The 26482-nt window shown below is 40.5% G+C and overlaps 2 protein-coding genes across 6 annotated transcripts; both read right to left on the bottom strand.

The window, feature by feature from the left end:
• Window positions 1–555: 555 nt before the first annotated feature.
• On the bottom strand, window positions 556–13718 carry LOC120784532 (bromodomain-containing protein 2-like). 3 transcript variants are annotated; one of them, XM_040118414.1, is made up of 12 exons: window positions 13589–13718; window positions 10184–10472; window positions 9665–9802; window positions 8233–8377; window positions 7815–7978; window positions 6929–7441; window positions 6504–6632; window positions 6089–6334; window positions 5420–5673; window positions 4911–5227; window positions 2348–2476; window positions 556–2158 (listed from the first exon to the last, which is right to left on the bottom strand). In XM_040118414.1, exons 1-12 carry the CDS (start codon window positions 13618–13620, stop codon window positions 2028–2030), a joined length of 2487 nt encoding a protein of 828 aa, XP_039974348.1. In that variant the 5' UTR covers window positions 13621–13718; the 3' UTR covers window positions 556–2027. The 3 variants fall into 3 exon arrangements, with proteins under 3 accessions (XP_039974348.1, XP_039974349.1, XP_039974350.1); XM_040118415.1 differs by having other exon boundaries at window positions 6101–6334; XM_040118416.1 differs by lacking the exons at window positions 10184–10472; window positions 13589–13718 and having other exon boundaries at window positions 9721–9802.
• A 1571-nt stretch (window positions 13719–15289) lies between these two features.
• Window positions 15290–25137, bottom strand: tap1 (transporter 1, ATP-binding cassette, sub-family B (MDR/TAP)). Of its 3 annotated transcripts, none has more exons than XM_040118476.1 (13): window positions 25017–25137; window positions 23901–24239; window positions 22422–22650; window positions 21763–21877; window positions 21061–21191; window positions 20471–20676; window positions 20014–20211; window positions 19734–19862; window positions 19432–19626; window positions 19148–19321; window positions 17607–17766; window positions 16547–16683; window positions 15290–16458 (listed from the first exon to the last, which is right to left on the bottom strand). In XM_040118476.1, exons 2-13 carry the CDS (start codon window positions 24225–24227, stop codon window positions 16228–16230), a joined length of 2232 nt encoding a protein of 743 aa, XP_039974410.1. In that variant the 5' UTR covers window positions 24228–24239; window positions 25017–25137; the 3' UTR covers window positions 15290–16227. The 3 variants fall into 3 exon arrangements, with proteins under 3 accessions (XP_039974410.1, XP_039974409.1, XP_039974411.1); XM_040118475.1 differs by lacking the exon at window positions 25017–25137 and adding an exon at window positions 24686–24938; XM_040118477.1 differs by lacking the exon at window positions 25017–25137 and adding an exon at window positions 24464–24667.
• Window positions 25138–26482: the final 1345 nt, after the last annotated feature.

Below are 26482 nucleotides of genomic sequence, written 5' to 3'. Positions count from 1 at the left end.
TAAAAAAAAAAAACACAACACTTCCTGACAACACAACCCGATCGAGGCTTGTAACGTCATGGCAACGACGTCCCCACCTTGACAACGCCGAAGGAACGTGCAACGTGAAAGGTTTTAAACACGACTACCTGCTGCCATCTGCTGGACAAAGGTGATGATCGCGACATGTGCAGCTTGGAGAAAACAAGTGGGACACATCGTGGTTGTCTTTTTACTGAAAACGCCAAGTTCACAGTTGTTCATTTGTGTTTTTAAGCCTCTATTTTATATATTTACCATTTATACATTTATATTTGTATAGCAGTTTTTTTTTTCAAGTGAATAAACAAGACAAGAGTGACAAAACTCAAACTCTTTCTACAGAGGAGAATATTTTAATAAACACAGTTGTCAAATGAAACGTATGCTTCTGAGAGAGCAGGGCAACCTGCTTGACCAGAGTCAGCACTGCTGATGTGAATGCTTTTCAGCAAACAATTAAGACAGTTGACTGAATTAAAAAAAAGGAAAGCGTGTAAAAAAAAAAAAAAAAAAAAAAAAGGAAACAAGATAACTCAGAAAAAGAAAAAAAGACTGATAATCAGAAACACAAGTTTGTGCAACAGCAAATACAGTTTAAATATATACAAGCGTATCTTCTTTCACTGAACATTCAACAACAGCTTTAACTATGCATTGACTATGAGGACTTTCCTGTCTCTTTACAGAAAGCTTGTAGCGTTACTCACCTTCAGTTTATTCAGTCAACTCCATTTGTTCCAGTACGTGCGGAGCAGCCGGGAGATTTTCTTTTAAGAAACCTTCACGGAGTTAACAAGTGCGACAGACGTCTTCAAGAAAACAGTAATGCAATACTTCACAGGTTAAGGAGATTGATGTGGGAATTAGAAACCTGCACTGTAATCTGATAACATTCAGCCGCCTGTGTTCAGCTCTTAAGAAACTGATGCACGCTTAATTTACTGTTTGATGTGATGAAGAGAAATGTTGAGAATAAGACAGACACGGCCTCAATTAGTGTCACGGGTATAAGACTAGTCAGTCTTAAAATGGCTGGTGGGCTTTTGGGGGAAAAGTGCAGCCATTTAAAAAAAAAAAAAAAAAAACCAAAATCTTTACAGAATGAATATGTAACTTAATTGCAAACTTTGTAAATTACAGTATGTTTAGCCATTTCTATACTGTACTATAAACCCACCATGTTTTCAAACTATAGGCTGTAAAACAGGCTGCAGAGTGACGCTCAATATCAAACTGAGGAAAACTGTGTATGTAAACATTACAGACATTGTCCAGAACTCAAACTGAAGCTGTAACCAACTTTCACTTTGACCTGAATGTGGCAGAAAACACAGGTTTGCTTTCATTTACTGCTCAACAGCTCTGAGACCTGTGAACATGAGAAGGAATCTCAGGAGCTACTTAACAATACTGTATTTTTCCAAATAATCTAACCATTACTAACAATCTGGATCATTAAGGCTGAGTCTAGGGGTTGGTCTAAAATTAAGTGTGGCTTAAGAAGGCCAGGTGTTAGAAAAGCAAGTCTTTTGACCAAAAGGTTGCTGGTTCAAATTCCAGTAACATCTGAGGAAATGTTGGTGAAGAAAACAAATAAATAAAGACTCTTCCATTTCCTCCACAGAGGAGGACACAGCATAAGTCCAGCCAAAGCAGATTTGGAGTAACGCCCATCTTTCCACATCCTCTTTTTATTACTCCACTCCCTCTTTGGGGGATCACCATAAAATCTTCTTTATAAAAGAAACATAAATTTGTACAAGTATTTACAAAGGGGAGCAGGGGGAAACCAAGGCATTTAGTGTTTGGGTTCTACATTTATCCACAGAGACATGGTTGCACATCCCTCAGTCCCACATCCAAAACATTTTAGGAGACCACTTGAAGTGTTTTTTGCCATGGTGACTAATATCTTGGCCCACTACTGTTTCAGGGTGTGTTGTGTCCGGGGCCAGCCCAAGTCCCTGAGTTATTAGTGTTTTCGCTCTTAGCCAGTGCTAAGGATCTCAACCAGAGTCTGAATCACTGGTGTCTGAGGACGAGGATGAGGAGGACGAGGAAGATGAGTCCGAGCTGGAGCTGCTGCCACTGAGGCGCGAGGGCTGGGCTTGAGTCTCTACAGCACTGGGCTTCTCCGCTGAGGAGAGGAGAGCAGAGTAAATGACTGCGATTTCCACAGGTGTACCGCGTAGAAATGAAAAGGACAATTAATGTACAACGTAAAATGTTTTATGAAACGACAATCAAGAAATAGTACCTGCAACAGAGCAACATCAAAAAGGTGTGAGAAGACACGTCTACAGACAATGAGAATGTAAGAGCTCACCTTTAGGCTTCGTAGGTTTCTTGACAGAATTAAGTTGTCCACTGACATCCTGCAGCCTCTTCTCCAGCTCCCTCCTCTTCTCCAGGGTCAGCTCCTCTTTAGACTTGCCAATACAGCCTTTCTTTGCAGCTGCAAGTGAAAAGATGACAAGGCTGTTATACACCTGGCAGCCACATGGTAAATGCAGTGATCTATTTATTGCACTGGTGTAAAAGAGCTGCAAGTACTGTTTAGAGAGTCTTTGGGAGTGGAGGGGCCTGGGAGCAGTGGGGCTTTTTCCCCCCAAGCCATCTGGAGGTAGTGTGAGCTAAATTCATCAGTAACGGGATGGAACTATGTAACATCCTGTATTAGGGGTGCAACTAATGATTATTATTGATCTGTTGATTATTTTTAGTGAGTAATCAATTAACCATTCGGTCTATTAAACATTAGAAAAATGTGAGAAATGCTCATTATAATTTATAATTTCCAGGCCAAGGTGGCATTTTCAAATTGCCCGTTGTGTCGATCTACGGTCCAAAACCCAGAGGTATTCAGTTAACTGTCGCATAAGACGACGAAAAGCAACAAATGCTCACTATGAAAAGCTCGAACTCGGGGAAGTTTGGAATTTTTGCTTTAAAAATTACGATTAACAAATTATCAAAATAGTTGAAGATTTGTTTTCTGTGTATAGACTAATCATTTCAGCCCTACACTCTCCACATTAGTTCCTTTAAGCTGACACCAACAGAGCTGAAGTACAAGTTGTACCCTCATTCTGCACCTAGTAGCTAACGTGGCTCTATTTTAAATAACGCAAGGCAAAAAAAAAAATGTATTTTCTTCCTGGTGCAAGGAAAGATATCATTGCTCATCACATTAACATTATCATATTACAGCTAGCTGGTAGCAGGATTAAATTAACTTCACAGAACATTAGTTTAGGAGAAGTGTAGCTATTTCTGTCATTAATTAATTAGCTTCCTGACATGACCCAACTACACAAACTTCCATTGAGGAACTTATCCAGCAGCATTTACTCAGGAGGAAAACTAGCCCTCCACTCGCTGAGACACACAGAGGAGAGATGAATAAAGGATGTGGGTGAAGTATCAAAGTCAAGTGCATTAAATGGCTGAGGAGAGGACATTACATGCCTGTCAACTTGGTGAAATACCATGACTACATTTTTATTTCTTTAGCAGTCCGGTCAGTGAAAAACCTTTGATATTTAAGAGTAGAATCTTCCTTTGCATATAATCTTGAAACTTCATTAAAAAGCGGCCAGGCGTGCCATCATACGCAGTCACTGCATGATTGCCTTGTAATGCTGTGTCATGTTTGGCCTGCCTTCATTGGCCTTGTCGTTTTAAATGGCTAATTCCACAGGTGGACAAGGGACAACAGTTGAAAATTAGTCTTGGCTAACACTGGTGAATAAATAAATCTAAATAGAATAAAATCTAAATAGAAAAAAAATATATATATATTGCTTAAAAAGGTTGGCAGATCTGGGCTCTGTTTTAATCAACACTAGCTTTATTACACTACAAACTGCAAAAGTCATTTTCAGATAACTCATTTGAAATATAAAAAGCAAAAACAAAAATAAAACACTTGGCCCACTGCTATGCTTTACAAAGCTCAGCTGCTTTGAGACGTATTGCTGCTTGAAGGTGGGAAACTCAATTGTCCTTTTTTTCTTTTAAGCTGTATCGCAATTCTTTCACATACACACAAGACCATCTGGGGGCAGCGATCAAGTCCGTCATTTGTTGGAGGTGCAAGCAAACAGGTTAACAGCGTTGAGATTGCGCGATCGATTGGGTATCACTCTTTTTTTCTATTTTCTGGCCTCCTTGCAACAAAATTTGACCCATTCATTTATTAGCAGTCCGATTAATGATTTTCTCTCAAGAAGTCATTTGCTAAATTAGTCCCTTTTAGGATAAAATTTCAAAAGAGAAGAAAAATAGGGGCACTTAATAGTTTCGGGACAGTCTGCAATAGATGGAATTCAAGTACACTTGTTCTAAAAACAGGTTTAAGTACCTAACATATTACATTCTCAAATTCCAAACAAAGCCATTGTGTGTAATCAATATATCAGCCACTCATAGCCTATGCAAATAATGAAATATGTCAAGATTAGAAATAGAAGTAGAAGTAAATTCGGTAGGTTATTACCAGGAGTGTACATTAGGTAGAATCATTCAGCCAAACATCACCAGGCAATCTGTAGGGACCCTGCACACTTTAAAAAAAAAAAAAAAAAAAAAGCACCTCTGGTTGTGTTTGCTTGCTCCTCCAACAAGTGACATGACGTCACTGTGTGTAAATGAATGATGCAGCTGATGAATCACAGTGAAATTCGGGGGCACTTTGCTGATTTTTTCGCTGCATAAGTCTCCAAGTTCTGCCCCCAGAACTGGCCTAAAGGACAACTTCATCACATGCTAGATAGTGCTACTGATGTGGTCCTTGTATAATATCAGTAGTGCTAATTACATGTAAATGAGAGCAAATTTACAAACAAGACATTATTAAACCAATGTGTTGTGTTGGACGTTTGATCTACCTTGCTCGCCATAAGGCTTACGGGGCTTCTTCCTTAGACAGGTCATAACATAACGCTCCAGCTCTTTCAGTGTCGATGGCTTGAGTGTTTCAAAGTCAATCTCAATCTCCTCTGGGTTGGTGTCCCTCAGTGAGGGCTCCCTGGACTGGATGATGTGGACCACACGACCCAGCTTTTCCCCCGGTAACTTGTTGATGTCGAGGCTAAGCTGGCGCTTTTCATCATATGACATGGGCACAATCTCCTCCTCTTCCTCGGAGTCGTAGTGCGGCAACATGGAAGTGGCCACTGGGGGATAGAACGGCTTTTTTGTGGTCCTGAAGAATTGAGAGCAAGAGATAACATCAGGACAAAAGGCCAATATTATCAGCTGCTTGACTTTCTAAACTGCTAAATCAGAGATCGAGCATTATGTTTATTTTCTAAAAATAAACAAATCATTGTGAAGATGAGATAAAGCTAAATGGTATCTGGTAAGGTGGGTATTTTATTTCTTTTTAACTACTAACTTGCTGTTCTTGTTACTCTTCTTCCCCTGGCCTTTCTTTGCCTGGGATCCACCTGCTCGAGCGGATTTACTCTTCAGAATCTTGCCAGGCATCTTCCATTCCTCAGAGCCAGCTCTGCTTCTGCCACCTCGACTTCTCTTCTCCAGCTTCTTCTTTTTCTTCTTCTCCTTTTTGTCCTTCTTCTCCTTCTTCTTCTTGGGCTTGACAATGGGGCCTTGAGAGAGGGCAGCCAGCTGCTCGTGCATGGCTCGGAGCTGTGAGAAAATTACATTTTAAAAAATGATCACTGTGAAAACTGTTTTTGTTTCCACATGAAATTTGCTGAATATTGACTTACTTTTAGACTTGTGACTTACTATCTTCAGTTTAGTTTTTTTGTTTTTAAATTACATTCAGTTTTCACTTCGCACCTGAACTTGGTTAGGTGTAGGCAACAAAACTACTTGGTTAGTTTTAGAAAAAGATCAGGGTTTGCATTAAAAATCAACCCTTCTACAACATTTACCATGTGTTAGAATGCGTTCCTGCCAGAAATTCTTCCATGTGACTCATTTAAGTGGTCCAGAAGAGGTTGTAAATAGGCACATTGGCAATCCACCCCAGGTGCTGGCTACAGTCACCTGCGAGCGAACAGCATCTGGCATAAATAAATAGCACTGGTGGTCTTACTTGAGTGCACACCTGGTCCTGTAACTCAGCCAAGCGATGTGCTCGCTCCTCCTCACTGTCTGAGCTGGGGCTGCTTTCACTCTCTTCACTCTCACTGCTGGGCTCACTCTCAGAGGTGGAGGAAGATGAGGATGAGGAGGAGGAAGAAGAGGACGAAGAGGATGTGGGGTGGCCACTCATTGACATGGCTGTATGATCCATATGTGGTTCATCTGGCATCTTGGCAAAACGGAACTCAAACACATCCTGGGGCACAAAAATCAAATCAAGTAAATCCAAAAATCACAGAGTAAGAAAGGGGAATAAAATTCAACAATTAAAAGACTTTCATCATAGTCTGTTTTTTTTTTTTTTTTTTAATTCATTTTCATTCACTCTGAATGTTTGAAAAGTAGAATTAGACAGCTAAGCTCACCTGCAGCTTCCGCGCCATGCCCACAACATCATGGTCAGGTGGGTTGTACTTGTAGCAGTTGGAGAACATGAGTCTGACATCACTAGCAAACTGCTGAGCATCCCTGTATTCACGACAGTCCATCTTCCTCTGATGACAGATTGGGAAAAGGAAAATTCTAGTGCTTCAAAACAGAATTCATTTGGAGGTTTTCCCATTTGTTATCATATTTTCATATTTCTAAATAATTAATGACTTGCATTTAAAAAGTATATTGAAGATTTTCAGCCCCAACACTAGCATTTGTGTTTGTCATTATATTATAAACATTCCATCATTAAGAAATTTGAAAGAACATCCCTTTACTATGTAACCAGTCGCACAGTAGAAGTAATATTCATTGTTTAGTACTCTTTCCAAGAGTTAAAAGTACATGGAGAAGTCACCTTGATGGTGCTGAGGTCCATGGGACACTTGATGATATCATGATAGTCATGAAGTCCCAGTGCAGCTGCGTCCACAGGTGTGTAGAAAGGCCATGCGTATGCAGCATGTTTCTTTGATAACATGTCTTTCAGCAGCCCACTGCAGTATCTCAGCTGCAGGCTAAGTTTGCCCTTCTTCGAGGGCTGAGGCTGGACAGAATCAGGCAAGTCCTTCTTGGGGGGTTTGATGGGGCGTCCGCTGCCGACTCTGCGTCCAGTGCTGGCCATCATGGGCTGGAGGAGGACAGGACCTCCAGGGCTCCTGACCAGGCCCATCCCAGGGGGCGTATCTAAGGTCAATCCCCCCATGGAGGAAACTGTGTGCATGGAGGTGTCGTGTACTTGGCCCCCGTGTCCTCCTTTCCCTAAACCTACCATGTGTGTTGCTCCAGACATGCCCACACCCGACATGCCCACAGACAAGCCCATGGTGGACGGAGTGGTCGTGTCTGCCTTTCGTTTTACACCTTTCTTCTACAGAAAGAAATAAACAGATTGGAAGTTACTACGATCATGGTACTGTGCCTTGATTCCACTCATTACTGCCTGCAATTCAAAAAAAAAAAAATTCAAATTAATAACACTGTATATACCAATTTTTTTGCAAGGTTTCTTTGCATAAAACTATCAAACCTGTGTCACTTACGCCTTTTAAGATATCTAAATGTTTCAAAATTCTTTTTTTGTAAAAAACAACTTCTATTGAATATGCTTAAACCCTAAACTAACTACTTCTGTTTGGAATAATTTATTGTGTGTGCAGCAATAGGCAAACCACTTCAGAAATTCCTACACAAATTATACCAATTATGATTATTAGCATCATGTTTTGTTGTACAGTATGTACCTTGGTTGTGGGCTGTGTAGGGGGCAGGCCCATGATGTTGGCCGGAGGCAGGCTTTTGGTCAGCACAGTCTGGGGTGAGTTGGCTAACATGGACTCGCCAGTGTCCGAGGAAGAAGGGGAGTAGGCTGACTGCGACACTGCTGGGACCTGCTGAGCCCTCGATGCTGAAATATACAGTAAAGTCAATTTTGGAAATAGAAGCTGAGTTTAAAAACTGTTTTACAGATTGAAAGGTGATAAAGTTAGCACTAAATAGTTTGGAGGAAGCTTGTTGTCCCTGGAGACATTAAAATGGTAATATAAGACTGAAAATGTGTCCAATTTGTGTATTCAAATCAGAAATCTCCAGAATACCCCTTAAGATTTCCAGTGGTAAATGACTTCATTCAAATTCTGTAAGACTCTGTCACTAACTCACAATTAGATTTGCGACCTCTTCCCCTGTTGTTTTTGTTTCGAGGAGCTGGAGGAGGAAGCTCAACTTCCTCCTGGGGCATCTGGGCCACCTTCTGGAGAAAGATCTTCTCTAGGGACTGGGCCATCAACACAATGTCGTCTGTCGGCTAAACAAGAAAACAATATATTAACACATTAGTAGAATACAAAAAAGCCCTAAAAAGGTTTAAAAAAAAAAAAAAAAAAGTTTCTTCTTAGGATGCATTTTAATTTCAATATATTATCGTAGGTACACATTACCTGTTTTATTAGTGCTGCAATTATTAGCTGATTAATTCATGTGCCAGCTGATGAAAACATTGATACATCATCATTTCAAGTTTTTATAAAAAAATAAATAAAAAACAAAAAACAAACAAACATTTCCATGATGCAAATTTACAAATGCTTACGACATGTCCTTGGGATTCAGCATTACCTCTGACATTTTATAAATTAAATGAATAACAAACAAAACAACAAAAAGAAGTGACAGATGGCTGGATGAAATGGATGTTGAAAATTATCATCAGCTGCACCCCTAGTTGGTAACACTGAACTTTATTTGATTTCAACAACTATCACTTAGATAGCGTTGGAGAAAACACTTGATACATGCACATTGTGCAATCACCGTCATTTTTGTGTGTGAATATGGCAAGCATCTCTTTTGTGCTGTTTACCTCGCAAGAGCAGTCGATTATCTGATTTGTGAGAATAATTTGGCAACGGATCTACACTACATCTTCAGAGGCAGCGCAATGTTTCTCAAAAGTTGGATGCTGTGGTCACTTGTTTCTTCGTTAACCTGACAATTTAATTCTCTTCGCTTGCCTCCCAAGTTATTCTGAGGCACAGGTATGACCTATGCAGGGCAGCACTTGTTCTGTTACATAGGGTAGGAGAGTATCCCAGACAAGTTGAGGTTTGCAAACTGTTTGATGCACCTTTTTCTAATGGGAAATACAGAATGGGTTTTAAAATGACCCTCTATCACAATGAGATTAAAAATTCCTGTTACTGCACCTGGGTCCAGATCGTCAAATAAGACTAAAGGTTTTGTTAGGTCAGTTCAAAGCTGGTACAAATCTGCATTTGGACATTGCAGCACTTTTTAGCAAACATGTTTTTCACCCCTAAACTGGGTGATTGGAAAGTTGCAGACACTTACTGTAGTTTGGAAGAAAAATCAAACCTCCAACACATTTTCAAGGTAAACATAGCTATTCCCCGAGTACCCCAACTGCCTTGAGCTTTATATAACTTTGTGTTATCCCTGCTTTGGCTAAGGTCCCCCTGATGTTAAATGTAATCATGAGCAGACTGGCATTTTGTAAGGAAAGAGTAAGGGGGAAATTAAAAAAGAAAACAAAAATGTGGATGGACAAAGATCTGTTTTTTACCTTTTAACCTACCTTGTTGTAAATGTAGCAGTTGGTGAACATTGTGTTGAAGTCCTGTATGCACTCACTTGCACTGCGGTAGAAGTTGTTCTCCAGACGCTTTTTTATGGTCCCCATGTCCATGGGCTGTTTGATAATTTTATGGTAATCCTGAAAAAGACAGAATGTCTTTTTCCATTTATGGATTTACAAAACACACAGATCCAAAGGATAACATGTGAAAGTGTGAAGACTTTGTTCCAACATGGTCCCAAAATGTTAAAAAAACAAACAAACAAACAAAAAACACGATATTAAAGAAAGAAATCTGAGACACAAATGGCAATTTTAGAAAAACTGTCAACTAGCCAAGTTGAAAATCAAAAATTTATAAACTCTATCAGAGAAGAAACATCCAATAGAGGATACTTCCTTCTTAACATCTGAGCCTAGGCACTACCATGAGTTGCAGAAACATGAATAGAACTCATCAAAATGTAGTGAAAATAAAAAGTGAAAGTCTCTTCGTTAAAGCTCCAGCATTTAACCCACCGGTAGGTTAAGCCTGTAGGCATCCACGGGCTCATGGAAAGGCCAGGCAAAGTGGTGCCTCCACAGAGACTTCATCAGGGTCTTCTGGAGGTACTGCAGCTGGTTGGTCATGCGGCCTGGCCGGCTGGGATCCCTGACTGGGGGCTGGGGTGGGGCAGGGGGACCCTGGGGCATCGCGTGCGGCAGAGAAGGGCTCTCAAAGTCCTCGTATAGCAGGGAGGGCTTGCGAATGCGTTTGCCCGAGCTGGTGTGTTGGTCCATCCCGCCACTGGACAACCCGATCAGGGAGCTGAAGTGAATGAGACAGAAACACCAGAGGATTGGAAGAAGATAACAAAAGATTTTTTTCCCCCGTTGGAATAATAAAAGGAGGAACTCAATTAAAGTGGCGAGAATGGAAAGTCCAAACAACTTACCACTGATTTACACTATTCGATGAAAGATTAATAAAAAAAGAGAATGCTGAACCCATTTTTGTGTGGACAATGTCCTCATATATAGAGAGAAAGAGATGCCTGCTAGTGAAGGAAATGGTAATTTTATCTTCACTGTGCTGCATTCACATTTTCCACCAGTATTGATGCGACCATCGATTCACTGATCTGCTATCCACTAGTATCAACGGACGCACTCATGGAAAATCCGCCATTTGCAGCCTATACATGCTTCATTTACATAACCTATATGACCAGTGAAACTATGGCTCTGCCTCCCAGTCAGCTAAACGTCATCGAGTAAGCTACGATTCTATCAAGAGGCTGCTACTTTTAGCACAGTCATGGGAACCGCCATTGCATGGTTCTTCACCCCCTTAAAACAAACATTAACTTATAATAAGGCTGTGTGTTAGACCCTCAAAAGCTAAATACATGTACTATATTATCACATTTAGCTCACATGAATATATGAAACAGCTTTATTTTTTAAAACTGTGGCTTATAAATATATTATGAATCATAGGAAAAACAGACTTAGATGTAGCCAAAATGCCAAATATTTGATGGTACCAGGTTCTTAAATGCAAACATTTGCTTGCTTTTCCTTTTCTTACATTATGGCATATTGATTTTGTTTGCATTTTGGACTGTTGCCTTGACAAAACAAGACATTTGACGACGTTACCTAGGAAACTGTGATGGGCATTTTTCACTGTTCACTGCACTGATCAATTAATTAATAATTGGCCGTATCTGAGTTTACCACCTTGTCACTCATTGGCAATCTTCATGCTCAATGAGATCGTTTTATTCTTAACAGCGAATTTTGCAGCCACTTATCAACAAAAAACTGATGTAACTGATGATTTTTTTTTTTGCAAAACTGCAATAATGCTGAAAATTTGTCAGGCTACACAAGGCTTTTGTGCTCCCACAAGAAAATGCTAAAGTTTCCCAGTAAAAGGCCAGTCTGAAATGCTTGTGTGCTTCAAAATAAATATTTCAGTGTCAAAGCACATATACTCATCCGAAAGAAATGTTACAAGTACATAAATAAACCACACAGTGAAACAAAAGATAAACACCTCTAAAAATTTCCTTTAAAAAAATATATAAAAAAGGGGCCTCATACAGTCTTGACCCTGCACTTTTCTGTGTAAATTCTGTGTGCTCTGGTTTCTTCCCATACATAAAGGAATGAATGTTATGAATACTCCTGCCAATGCCCTTGACTGAGGAACTGTGGTCTCACAGTTGTAGTTGGTCCCCAGGCTCTACAGCTGCCCTCTGCTCCTACAGCTACTATTAAGATTGGGTTAAATACCAAGGACAAATTTCCCTTTAGGAATTAAGAGAGTTGAGTACAAGACAAAAGGAAGATTATGAAGATCTCAAAATGCTCTACAGGTTACACGATCTTCAGCCTTGGCTGTGGTCCAACAAGACTACATAGGGCAAGTTCTATATAACAGAGGTCTCTCAGTCCATGTTGTCAAAGGAAGTCCCTCTAAGCAGAGCGCATTAGAGGAAGTTAATCTCACCACACAGTTCAGGACACACACCTGCCCCACTGACACACAAGTTGTGGTAAAGCCTGTGAGTTGATTTTCTACATCAATCAGAATCTAGGCATCACAAAGAATGGCTCAAGTGCATTTGTGCTCAGAAAAATGTGAGGCATTGCGCAGTAAATACATTGCAATATACCGTAAACTGGTCAGAATTTTCTTGTGCACTTGTGTCCAACAAAATAATTTAGGATCTGCTGAATACATAGGTTTTATGTGGAAAACAAAGACAAAACAGTCATCATGAGGGGCAAATGTTATTTCGCCACAGAGAAAAGGTGATCTTTGCTTCCTCTATTAAATCGCTGCTTATCAGCAGTTCTGCCTCAATAATGAAATAATTCTGACATTTTTAAAAATTTTGAGCCACAGAGCTCACTAATGCGGTTTAAACACACCCAGGAATCATGCTGATTAAAAAAAAAAAAAGAAAAAGCTATGGCAAGCTTTGTTTTAAACATTTGCAATAATTACAACAAATTTTAAATAAAAATAAACAGCATGTTATCCTCGATGGAGTTATGAGATTACACCCAATAACATCATCACCTGCACAGCTCCATGACTGCGACTGACGTGGTTTTGCTTTTAAAAATTGCATAAACTTCTGCTTCCACCAAAGAGCAGCAGTACTCATTGAGTAGAGTCTACAAACCGTCTTCTTCATTTAATCGACGCGTTGAAAGGAAAACCAGAGCCTCGCATTTACAATCCAACAGCTGAGGATCGCGTGGTTTGGACGCCCCGCCCTCACTGTTTGTAAACACTGCCTCACAATGGCAGAAACGAACGACGGACACCGAGTTTCTGTCAGGAAAGCGAAATCACGAAGCCTTCACTTAACGGTGCATCTTTATTAAATGGCCAAACCATAGACCGTTCAGTCGATTCCAGTCACTTTGCCACAGAATAGGCGTTCGACGTTTGCTAACCGACTGCTAGCTAGCTCCCCTTCACCGGACCGCAACAATGCCTGAAAAAAAAAAATCTATCTAAGGTCTGCCACCCTTTCGCTTATCAAATCCTGTGTGAAGAAGCATTCTGGCCACTCTATTTACTACCAGTTAGTTACCAGTGGGATTAGCGCTAGCGGGATGCCTAAGCAATGAATGACAGATAGCCGGTCGGGAGCAGCCGGCTGACCCAGCCGGTGGGGCTGCAGCTGTCATTTGCCTTTCCTTTGCCTTGTGAAGCTAAAAGCTAAAACGACTCTACACATCTTTTGTTGAGATAGTCTGCTATAAAAACTAGCTGTGTCTTTAGACAAGCTAGAATTGTTATAGGGAGGCTAACGGTAACAGTAACGTAGCAAGATGACATTTAACGTTAGTCCACCTTAAATGGCGCTGCAAAGCAAATCAAATCTCCTCATTTGAGTCAAAAAAAAATGCGGCCATTACCTATCGTGAGGCAGGTTCACGGCCGCTTCCATCTGGCAGAAAGGGGAGTGTTATTACGATCCAATTTTTCCACCGATATTGATGCTGCACTCCAAACGAAACACAACCGAGCTCCTCCGCAATGAAATGGCGCCTATTCGCTTCCGTTTGACCCTATATAAACCCACCACGTGGCAGTGCCGCGTATTTCCTGTCACGTTCAGGCTGGTTCTGCTCTCTGATTGGCTGTAAGCACACGTCTGTCAAACAGAGCACACGCCCCCTCATTTCTCGGTCGGTACATCTTGTTCTCTGTCATGTTTTTCCGTACACAATGGGCGCAGGCGTCGCACTGCGTTGAATTTCTACCGTTATTAGCTTTTGGCTTCCACAAAAACGGCCTTGCTTTTTCAGACAAATGTCCTCCTGTCTGCAGGGGAAAGGCGTGATGATGTGTATACGTTATCTACAGCATCTGGGTTGCTGATGCGGGTCTTCACCGCCTTATAAAATACCTTCCGGTTACCTGTTGGTAATGGACAGTGTAAGACTGATCTTGGCCAGTGTTGTGTGTGTGGACTATCAGAGGGCTGCACACAAGGCTGGATTAACGACCAGGCTAAGTGGGCAACTGCTCAAGGGCTTTGTCAAGTAATTAACACATAGAAAACCTCAGGCAAGACAGTATTATTTAATCATAGTAGAACTGAAAGGTACCCAACAATTACTTTAATTATCGAGAGGTGTGACGCTTATTTCCTTTAAAAATTGATTGATTGATCAGTGTTCAAAATTTAAGAAAACATTCCATAATCCCATTATCCGATTATTACCTGAAGTCCGAGTTAACATATTCATGTGATTTAGTTTTGTCTGACCAGCAGTCGAAAAACACAAAATGTTGAGTTTACTATCATAAAAAACTTGGCAAAACTAGAATATACTCACATTTGAAAAGCTGGTACTAGTGAACAGGTTGGTTTCTAGGTGCCTGTTGAAATAAGGAAACCGCCATGTATAGGGGAGGTCAACAGGGGCCCAACAACAAAGTTTTGCCCCGGAGCCCCCTATGGGGGTTTAACCGGCCACGCCTGAACATACTTTTTATGTGGTATGCTAGTAGATACCCAGGAGCTTTTTCAGCTCAGACGCTACTATTGGATCTGACTGCTGGTGCTGAGATTGTGAGATTGTGATTGTGATTAAAGCAATGCACTTTTCCTAAAAAGCTTGAGCTGGAATCATTGATTTTCTGAAAGTCAGTGACTAATGCTAAGGATTGGCTTTCAAGAAAGACGCTTTGACAGAGTATAACTAGTACAACTACGTGTAGTCACTTAGCCACCACCTCTGCCTGGTAAATGCCTTCATCTTTCAAACCCCAAACTTCCAGATTGTAACTCAGGCTTTATGTTAAAAACTTTTAAGTCTCAAGCCCAAGCCTGATGACTTCATCGGGGTTTTTTTCTCAAAAAATAGTAAGCTCCCTCCGGAGCCACAGAAGATATTTTATAAATGTTATTACTTCTTCATGACAAATAAACTGATCTTCACATGTAAAATTGGTGGAGTGCCCCTTTAAGTGCAAGCAAAATAAAAGAAATAATGTGATATCGCCCCAAATTAGTTCTTCCAGGATAGGGATGCTTGAAAAAAAAAAAAAAAAACATGCCATGAAAGCGGAAAGCAGCAACTCTTTAGAATCATCTGCAACTATTTATTTGCAAAAATATTATTTTTACATAAAAATAAAGACTTTCACAGAGCAGCCCTGACTAATATATTTGCTCTTGTAAAGCTGCAACTCAACAACTGGTAGACAAGAAAAGTTAACTGACTAATTAATTTATTCAAAAGACTTACTGTTGTAACTCTATGGAGGCATACAAACTACTAATAGGTTAAATTATTTACCTTAGAAAAAAAAATATCACTACAGGGAAAAGTACAGTAAAGATAAAACATTTGACAAATAGGAAAAACATATTACAGCCATGACATTTAGAAACACTCAGTCTTAAATAATGCAATATTCATTTCTTCTACATTTGGAATGTGTATGAAGCAATGGAGTGCATAGAGTCATCATCATAAACTATCTTCTAGATCACACAGACCATTGTGGGCAATGCTGCAAATAAATGAGCAGGACTGCTTTGTGGCAATATTGACTTTCTATGATTTTTGCATCCTGTATTTTATTGCTGGATAAAGCAGTAACAGACAGGTATTTTTTAATCCATAAACAGAGACTTGGTGGATTTTTCCAGAATATTAACTATACTGTGAGATATATCCTTATCACAATATAAATTTAAATGTACAGTGATGTAATATTTTAATCACCCTGTCCAAGTAGGCCCATTCTTCCTGGGGCAGCTGGGGGTGGGGCACCTAGCTCAGCTCTGCTGATTGAAGGGTACCTCTTGTTTTTTCAGTCATTATTTTTTAAGGCTGGAATTCTGAAGTAGGGATTTCTGGTGCAACTTCACCTACTTCCAAGGTGCATGGAGAAAGGAAATAGTCTTAAAAGGTAAAAAAAAACTACCGATAATTAATAAGTGTAGCTGGTGTTTTAACCCTTTAAATCTGGACTTTTAGCCAGCAACCCTCCTGTAACTCAACTTCTGTGGCTTGAGGGCAACCACCACCCGGACGTATCACTGCGTATCATTCCTCTCCTCTTCTTTACGCTCAAAGCTCATATTATGCTTTTTCACCAGTTCAGCATAAAGGCCCTCTTTCTTCAGCAGCTCATCGTGACTGCCCTCCTCCTTTACCGTTCCGTCATTGAGGACAATTATATGATTGGCCTTCTCTACAACACTCATCTTGTTGGATATCAACAGTATGGAGCAGTTGTTGGTTTGGTTCAACAAGGCTTGGTGGACCTGTTAAATGCAATCATGACTTGGTGTTACATGTAGAAAAGATGAGTAAAACAATGGAAATAATTTGAGAGACACAACAATTTCCGACCTGGTATTCATTCTCTGTGTCCAAGTCACTGGTGGCATTGTCCAGTATCAGGATTTTGGGACGTCTGATTAAAGCTCTAGCAATGGCAATGCGCTGCCTCTGGCCTCCAGACACCTTGCCTCCATTCAACCCGACATCTGTGCAACAGAACGACATTCTGTTATTGTGCTTATGTACGTCCTCAGGAAATAAGAAGTGTATTTTGCATTAGGCAGGACCACAAGGCCAAAGTGCTGCACTTAATTAATTTTGTCGGCCCATCCACTACTGTCAGCAGGGTTTCTGCAGGGTTCACAAAGTTAAATTTAAGGCTGTTTAAGACCTTATTAATACCGCATAGAATGCAACTGAATGACCAGCAGGAACAACAGGGCGCTGAGTGATTTACTATTGTATCACATTTTTTCAGTACTTCTCAACAGTATATAACAATAATCTTTAATGACATCATCAGTTCAAGAAAAGCCACCTGGGCCCAGGTAGGTGGCAGAAACCTGATGGATGGGTTAACCAATTAAAAACTATGAATGCATTTTAGTTCATTAAGTTTTTGCAAAGACTTGCCCATTATGATACGATTACTGCAGCTAGCAGTAGTGACAGTGATTGCTTAGTGCAGACTTAAACCTCCGGTGCACACAATCCGCGGTCAGAATCATCCCACTTTTAGTTTGTAGGTGTGTAACGTCTGCTGGCAGCCTGCAATCTGATACAAAAACATTTTAGAACTAATATTACTCCCTATGCCAGGCAAGAGAAAATATGTAAGACTTTTGTAAATCAAAGTTAAGACGTTAATACGTTATAAGGTCTTTTTGAGGAAACCAAATTCCATATTTTTTTTAAGACTTTTAAAGACCTGCAGATACCCTGGTCAGGCAGCCCGACAGAGGAGAGTGTTGCTGTGCTTACCATTACAGGCATACATTTTATTTTTCTGCAAACATCTAAGAATGAAATCAGAACGAAAAATATTTCCAAATTCTTCCAGAAAAAAGAAACCCTTTTGAAGAACACTTCAGGATTGACTCTTCCAGATGCTAGAGTTTGTGGGACGAACCTGTGTCGTACTGATTTGGCAGTTCCAAGATGAAGTCATGGGCACTAGCCAGCTTGGCAGCCCTGTACATCTCCTCATCAGAGGCATCCTCGTAGCCGTACTTGATGTTTTCTCGCACAGAGCGATCAAAGAGCACACAATCCTGGCTCACCACAGCAATCTATGAACAAACAGGATGAGGAGGAAACTTCAGTGGCTGCATAATTGTCACAGCTGACTCTAAGAACGGTTTACAATGAGGGAAACCGAGCAGAAATTTTCAGTGAACTGTGATTCACCTTCCCTATATCATCATCCTTGTAAAGCTCTGGGCTACTTAATTTCATTTTCATGGTCTGGCCTCAGCTGCACAATTCACTTACGTATTTGCCATCTTTACTTTTGGTCAATTTTTGCGGTGTGATGACTTAATAAACCCTTTATGCTGTCAGTACCTCATCCACACAGGTTGCGGTTTAGTGTTTTTTTTTTTCATCTGTATGTTCAAATAAAGAATACAGCAGTTAAGCCTCTTGATCCCCAGTTAAAAAAGGGTTGGAGAGTAGAATCCTGCAAACCATCCCCAGAATCCCAAAGGAAAGGTCCCAAAAGGCTAAGAAGCTTCTTGCAGTCTTTACTGATGTTTTTTTTTCAAAGTGATATAGGAATTTAAAACTAAAATATACTGTTTTTATGCGAGAAAATAGTTCTCCCCTTTAATATAATTGCCAAATGATCAGGAATTACCTTGATCAGCCGAGGCATTTCACTTAACTGCCTTAGGACAACAGCTTAACAGCTATAAGCTATAAGGAGGCTGCGTTTCTGTGACTCTTTGTTAGCAAGTCATTCCCCCGTAGTGGCCAAAATTCACTGAAACGGTCTTCTTCTTTGTATTGTGCACAATACAACCAAAACAAGGACCCACTAATAAAAACTTTAACTCACTAGTGGTCAAAAACTCCACAGGGTACCTTTAAACTTTCTATTATTGTGCTTACTTTAAGAAGGGACTATATGTAAGTTTTCTCTGCTGCCAACCGTGCTTTTTTGCTGGGAGCAGGTGGTGGTTATTCGTTTGGCAAGGGCTTTAGCCATCGTTGCGTTTACAAGAGGTTAGAATACGCCCTCTGAGCAGCGCTACTTCTTCATCCTCTCATGTTGGACTGAGGGCAGACTGGACGCTGCAGTGACTCGCTATCGGAAGGTGACAAGACAGGCTGGCTGGGCCGGGGCTAGCCGGTTAGCGTGTTAACTTCAGTAGAAGAAAAGAATTGATAGAAATAAAAGCAAAGCAAAAGTTAACACTGGTAATGCTTTTCCACCACTGGAGACAGCTCTTGGCCAGTACAGGAATGAAGTGCGATGATGACCTCACAATGTTTCTTCAAGAGTGGTAAATAAACGGCTGTTAATGCTAACATTGGCTATGTAGCAATAGCAAAAACGTACATATAGCCCCTTTAAGCCAAATTACATGTCAATGTCAGCTAAATGCTTAAAGTTTCTCATGGAAAAATGCAAAACATATCGATTGCATATTGCTACTATTAACCATCCACCTTGTCGTGTAGGTACTTGTCTTTGTAGCTTTCCAGTGCTTTCCCATCCAGTAGGATCTCCCCTGCTTGGGGCTGGTAAAACCTCTCCAGCAGCTTGACACAGGTGGACTTCCCTGATCTGTTCAGCCCCACAAGGGCAGTTATTTGGTCTGGTTTTACCTCCAGAGAAACATCCTGGTGGAAGTAAGGAATATGTTAAATTGGCTGAGAGTTATATGTTATTAAAATCTTTTTAATTGTAAATATACTAAATGCACAGGCGATAAACATAAATACATACATACCATAAGCACAGGATTGTTTTTTTCTGTCCCGTTAGGATAGGAAAATGTAACATTCTTGAATTGAATGTGTCCCTTAAGATTTTCAGGGGCCAAAGTGCCATCTGGGGGTACTTGAGGTTTCCGATCCAAATACTGAAAGATCTTCTCAGAGGCACCAATTGCCTTCTTCACCTCTGGGTAAGAATACATGACAGCCTGGAAGAGAAGCAGCGGTGAAAGTCGAGAAAAACTGGGCACTTTTTGAATATGAATGTGGGATACTTTGAACGAAACAATTGGCTGCCTCCTGGCCTGCGTCTCACCTCAACTGCAGAGGCAAACTGTAGCTCATAAAGGACGAATGACACCAGGTCTCCGCTGCTAACAGTCCCCCTGGTCACAAGAGTCCCTCCATAGTACAGAATACACACCTTCAGTGCCAAAGTGGTCATCTGGGAGAACATAAAAATTAGCTTATAAAACATGGTAAACTTTTCATTCACATTAAAAGGAATTCTGTTAAAAAAATAATCAAAAATTAATGAAAAACAAGTTAAGAGATAACTTCAAATACTCTTTAAAACAGGTCAGTATTCAACTCACGCTGTTAGCCCAGGTAGAGGCTGCATATGCTGCTGCTTCCTTTTTGTTAAGAGCGTAAGTGTCCTCCAGCTGCCGTCTGTACCTCTCTGTCTCACCATCCTCGTTGGCAAAAGCCCTCACGGTCTTTATGCAGGAGAAGGTCTCTGTGGCCACCTGGTTGGCCTTAGCCAGTGACTCTTGAACCTTTACAGTAATAGTCTGAAACATGGATAAAAATATAAAATAGACTAAATTCATTTAGGAGAAAATTTAATAACATATTTTAGAAGAAATAACAATCACTTTTGATTTTTTTTCTGATGAAAGTGGTCATTTTTAAGCTCAGGGTATTTTTTGTGATGATAATTGTATCTACACTGGAAATATTTTTACAGAATTTTGTTTCGTTTTGTTTTGTTTTGTTTCTTTCAGGATCAACTGATTCAAGGTGGGAAATTTGGAGGGAACTCATCTTTACCTTTTGGAATTGCCCAATATGTTCAGGTACGACCCAGATGATGGGCAGTCCCATGCAAGTGAGCAGGGTCATTTTCCATGACTGGCTCACCATGAAGAACAAGAGGAAGACAAAACGTGCTGTGTACCACATCACGGAACATAGTTTCTCACTCAGCGCCTCGCTCACATCGTTGGTATCCGTGGTAATGTGGGACACAAGTTTACCTAAGGCAAGAGTTGTGCATTAGTCTCCTCAGAGGAATTATAATTTAAGTATGCGTTCAACATGTTAATGTGTTAATAAAATCCTATACATTTCTGGATAATAAATCTGTAATTTTTACTAGTCCACGCAAAACATGTCAAGTACACGTACTGTACATCAATCAGCCACAACATTAAAACCAAGTTACCGGTTTTAATATTTTGGCTGAGTGGTGTGTATTTGTTAGGAAATTCAAAACAATCAGGGAAGTGAGGTTGGCCTTGATAAAAATAAAAGCATATGCCTTCTGATTTATTCACGATGACCTACTGTGTATGACGCGCTTTCATTTAAAGATAACTTTGTGTTGAGTCAGCCGTATGCACAGTGTGCACACGATTTACCTGTCAAAGTGGCATCAAAGAAAGCAATCTCCTGTTTCAGCACAGCCTGGAAGACCACTCCCTGCACTGAGGTGTGTATGTGGCTCATGGTGATGTTGTACACGAGGTCACATACAAGCTCACAAACAGCACTGAAACATACAACAGAGGACACGTTACAGTGTAAAGTACACAAAATATTTGTACAAGGATACTGTTACACTGCCACCTCTACTTTAAATTTTCAAATGGAAAAGCAGGTCCTCATAAAAAGGTGTCACTATAGAGAAATAAAGAAATAATTTGTTATCTAAATTCCCTCTCTAAACCCAGAGTTGGGTGATTTTTATGTGTTATTATCTGCATAAACTGAAAATCTGTGTGAACATAGTGTGCCAGATTTTATCTGGCAAAAGAACCCACAGCTCAGTTACTTTTAGGTTTTAAAACTACAAACTGCACCACTAAAGTTTACATACACTTATTGAAACCCTAACCTAAAAACTAAAAGGGGAAGTTATGCCAGATGGATTACATATTTGTTATTTAGCTACATGACTACCTGAAAAATTGCTCTTTAATGAAAAAGAGAGGAGAAAAAGATGCGAGATGTTGAAGAGGTTTGAGATGTTGAAATCTTTGACATTTGCTTCACCAATTCCGGTATTCTACAAACTTTGAACCGGTTATGCTGGAGCCGCTTTGTTACAAATTTTACATTACCTGGCAACCGTCATTAGTGTCATGATTTTGATGGCCTCTGTGAATGCATCAGGTTCTTCTTCATTTGTGATCCAGGTAGCCAAGCGACCAGTGTACTGAGGAATAGCCATCTCACCTGAGATCAGAAGATCACATTGTCACAATACTGATCTTTGGTGAAGAAAGATTTTCAATCTAATTACTGTTAGATTGATCTAAAGAGTCAACAGGGAAAGACGAGTGGTGATATACAGTAACTGGCGCATGATAACCTACAGCTGAAGCAACCGTTTAGACTTTTGCACATCCCTACTTGCCAGCCGGTGTGATTTAATTTGATTGATATCTATTATTATCAATTAAAAGTATTGCTTATTACGTTATTAAGTTACCAGGGAATTTTTAAGCTTCCCAAGCTTAACAATCCCCTACTGTAACTTGAAAGAAACCAGGTGTGTCTTCATAACTCTGTTTGAAAGTTGGTTCATTGTATAGTTGGAACAGTTCACTTTGAATAAGCTGTACTGGACTCTTAATTAAAACTACCAACTTTTTGAGTGAAGCTGCTAACAACACAGCAATAACAGGATGCAACCGTCCAACACTTTGTAGTTGCATGAGAACATCGCATAGAAATAAAGACACACACTTAATTTAAATTAAGGTGTCGTCTCACATACCATAAGAAGAGAAAAGCATGAGAGACAGCAAAGCAACAAAGCGCCAGAGATAGGGAAGCATGTATCCCATCAGTCTCTTCAGAGAGGCACCGGTTTCCTCTTTGGGCTGTTCAGAGGGTGTCTTCATGAACAGGGATGAGATGTATTGACCCCCGGAGATCAAAAGAGATGACACGTATCGGCTCCAGTAGAGCCATGCCACCAAAGTCACAACGTAACCCTGCAACACCTGCAAAACAAAGTGCGGGTTTTAATACACAAATCCAGAAAAAAATACATAAATCACTTACTGCTTCAGATAACTCTGACAAATGTTAAGATAAAGAGAAGATGCATTAAAATAACGAATAGCTTTTTTTGATTCCAAAAATTGGTTTGTATTTCCGCAGAGTAAACAATGTTTCTAAAATGGCTGATTTCTCGCGCTCTTCATAGTGGTTTGGTTTTGGTTTCAGTCGTGTTCCTGTTCCAGGCTCAGTAGAGATAAAATCTTAACCATAGTCAGTAATTTGATCTTTCTGTGACGGGCTATAAAAATCTTATTTCACAAACAAACAATGTGATAAATATGCAAATCAAGTAAATTAATTCCACTTCTTTACAAAACAAATAACATTGGGGGGAAAAAAAGGCACAGTATCCTAACACATCTCAACATACGCTAAATAGAGGAAACTGAAAAATACAAGATTAAACATGTGCAGAATAGTTTTCCAATACCTCTGCTCACTGTTTCACAAATGTAAACGTTGGATTCTCTTTTTCATGTCAAATCTAACTGAATACTTTGGGGGTGCTGGCAGCTGACCAGACTAATTACCAAATCATAAAATAACACAATGTGCATCGATCATTATTTTTTAACACGGCCCTACAGGTAGCTGTAGCTGGAGGAAGTGGAGGTCATTTTAACTACTTTACACTGTTGGGTACTAATCCATAGCAGTGCACTGTATTTTATATAATATATAATGGAAATACCCATGTACAGTACACGTGCCTAAATAAAAAAATGAAAAAAAAAAAACTCCACTTAGCTACAGTACTTGAGTAAATGTACTTAGTTACTTTCCATCTCTGGCATCTACAGTGCCCACCCACCATCTCCGCTAAGTGCCCTTGAGAAATGCACTTTAACCAATTCCGCATCATCATTGTTAGGACCTACACTGTATGCTTGTTTGTCATTTCTTTTCCTGGTTTGGGTTTTGGACATAACAACATTGGGGTGTAAAACTTGTTAGCAGCTGAACGGGAAGTCTAACGTCTCAGACTTTTTGACCGGCACGTGAAAACACACCATGGTCTGAGACCCAATAAGCATCACGGGCCTTGTTCTGGATCTGTCGCCCCGAGTAACATATTAACATACCTAAAAATGTGTTAAGAAAAATTGCCTTCTCCTGTGGTACTCATTCCAGTCACAGATCATGGTTTCAAACACTCGAGCATTACAAACAGCAAAACACAGCCACCCACCCTTTCCCATGAGTGCCACCCCCACATTTCCTCCACACTGGTCTGCCCCAGCACCCTGAGAAGAGTGGTGTACACTGGGAAGTGGAGGCAGAGGACCGCTATGCTCTGGACCCCCTCGAAGCTACTCAACCACGGCAGGCCTCCGCCTCCAGGGTAGGTGAAGGTGAGGAAGACGAGGAGGCAGGCACGGACCACCCCTTCCCCCCACAGGGTGAGGAATGGATAGGGGAGGAGGAGAGGTGAGAGCTGGGCCAGGTGGATGGTGTGCACCACACACACATCCAAGCACACGAAGAGCAGGGGGAAGAAGTGGCCCATTTTTTGCATTATGCACAGGTTCTGCAAACACAAGTGACAGGGAGGTTCATTGGCAGAGTGATCAAATCAACACAAAAACTCAGGTAATAGTGGTGGGACTAACATCAGTTCTCAAAACCCAAACATTGATATGCATGCCAAGTCGGACCCTTTGTAACTAGATAAACGCCGCCTATACCTTTAACTTTCACGGCCTTGTTTAACAGTGCCGAGAGGTGACTTTCTGTATGCTGCAGATGGCAAACCTGAGTTACTTTCACTTTCACCTCCGCTGCTGATTTCTTGGAAACCGTTTGACAGTAATCCTGCCACCAAAAAACACACTCGCACGAAGGAATCGGCGAAGTCGAAACTAGTGTTGCTGTCGGTGTTATTAAGTCACAGTCGATGCTAACTCACGGTAAATACAGCAACGCGAACTAGCCAAGTTGAACCGGTATCATTACAGCTGTTTAATTTCGACTTACGCTTCCTTTCGACGAGCCAACTTTGTTACGGCAGACGTCTGACGTCCGCCTCTGAACTTGAGACGACTCCGATATTATACCCGACAAATTGCAATTGTCAATTTATTTGACCTAACTCCCAACCTGTAGCCGGCTCAGAGCACTGGCTGCTAAGACTGAAACCGAAAATACGTTAACTATTTATATGCTTTTACGACGGAAAGCCCCCCCCCCCCCCATAAACACACACGCGCACACACGCAAACACACGCACACACACGCGCACACCCTTCTCCGACAGCGGCGGCCGGAAAAACACCGAGCAACGCGCTGTAAGCGGTGCCGTATTTACCCCAGGTCCCGCTCGCGTCGACTCGGAAAACCCGGGACTTCGGAAAAACGACGATAACGTTGCACGTACGTCGCACGCGGTACAGCGCAATGTTTACGCCGTTGTGATCGATGATCCGAGCGCGTGGTGCGGACCCCGGGGCCTCTGCCAACAGCGGCACCATGCGACGAGAAGCTGAAACTGCCGGAGCTTTATTACTTCTACTATCACATGGAATAATAATAATAATACAGACAATATAGATAATAATATAGATAATTATGATAATAACAGGATGTGTTTTCCTGGCTGAAAAAACAGATTCCTATATAGTAATTCACTCTGCTTTTGTATGTTTACTATATTTTATGTTTCCATATTTCTTCATTTTTAAGGTTTATTAACCCCTTAAATCTAAACGTATTTATATAAACAGTAGTTTTATTTTAATTCATGTTGTGACAGCCTTTCTTGTTTTCAATGGATTTCATGTTCAACAAGGTTATATCTATCGATTTATCCGTCTATCTATCCATCTGTGAGTCTATGCCATCTGAATGTTATACGAACGCCGTTCAAGGTTTTCGGTGTAAAATCAGCAATAAGGTATAGTCTACTGGGAACTAATGAAGTGGAATAGAGCTTAACACAATGAATAAACTAATTAGTCGATCATTTAATCGTTAAAGTATTTTTTTTTCTAGCAAAAATAGAAAAAAACGTTACCTACTACCATTTCTCAAATGTAAGGATTTGTTGATTTTGCTCTGTTTTATATGGTTATAAACTGAATATCTTTAGGTTTGGGACTGACCAAACAAGAAATCTGACCATGTTACCTTGGACTCTGGGAAATTATGATTGGTATATTTATTTAGTATTTTATGACATTATCTAATCGATACATTCATCAAAAATGAACATAATCCTAAATGGCAGCCCTTTACGGCCCTGTGGCAGGTGCCAGCTTTGCTTGGCTGCTGATCTGGCCTTGCGTTACGGCCCATCAAGACAACTATGGGACTGAAACCCCCAACAGAGACTTTGAACTCCCTGGCAGTGTCCTTCCCTTTCCCCTGCTTTCATGTTAGAAGAATGGGATGAGCAAAGCTATAAATGTTCTTACTATTTCAAGCAGCCCCTTTGCAAGCCACTATAAATCACTAATACTTAAATATGTTTCCTTTTATGTATGTTTTGAAAATCCAAATCCCATCTTGCATTGAAAATATCGCAAAAGGAAAAGTATGCAAGTATTGTTGGCACAATGTTCGCCAAGTATCAAAAGTGAAAGTACTCAGTGGACAAAAATTTCCCATTTGAGTCTTTTTTCCTTCTTTCCTCTCTCTTTAACTTTGGGGGGGGCCGACCTTGGTCGGGCACCAATAGACTAAAACACCAAACTGTATATAATGTTTTACATCCAGCTCGAGCACCCGTAAAATGCTGTTCATGCAGGGAGGCATCAACCATCTAAAAATATAATA

This window comes from Xiphias gladius, chromosome 22 (assembly GCF_016859285.1).
Source record: "Xiphias gladius isolate SHS-SW01 ecotype Sanya breed wild chromosome 22, ASM1685928v1, whole genome shotgun sequence".
Classification (NCBI taxonomy): Eukaryota; Metazoa; Chordata; class Actinopteri; order Istiophoriformes; family Xiphiidae; genus Xiphias; species Xiphias gladius.
The sequence above is the reverse complement of the archived record's forward strand: the minus strand, read 5'-3'. Positions and strand labels throughout refer to the sequence as shown.

Bases quoted from the DNA above. Each gene is read 5' to 3' on its own strand.
- LOC120784532 (XM_040118414.1), bottom strand. From the start codon at position 13,620: ATGGAAGCGGCCGTGAACCTGCCTCACGATAG. The intron at 6,633-6,928 runs GTGACTTCTCCA...ATCTGTCATCAG, and splicing joins TGGACCTCAGCACCATCAAG to AGGAAGATGGACTGTCGTGA. The intron at 6,335-6,503 runs GTGAGCTTAGCT...TTTGTGCCCCAG, and splicing joins GCATGGCGCGGAAGCTGCAG to GATGTGTTTGAGTTCCGTTT.
- tap1 (XM_040118476.1), bottom strand. From the start codon at position 24,227: ATGCAAAAAATGGGCCACTTCTTCCCCCTGCTCTTCGTGTGCTTGGAT. The intron at 20,677-21,060 runs GTAAATCGTGTG...CTCTTGCCTTAG, and splicing joins CTTTGATGCCACTTTGACAG to GTAAACTTGTGTCCCACATT. The intron at 17,767-19,147 runs GTGGATGGTTAA...GTTTGTTCATAG, and splicing joins ACAAGTACCTACACGACAAG to ATTGCTGTGGTGAGCCAGGA.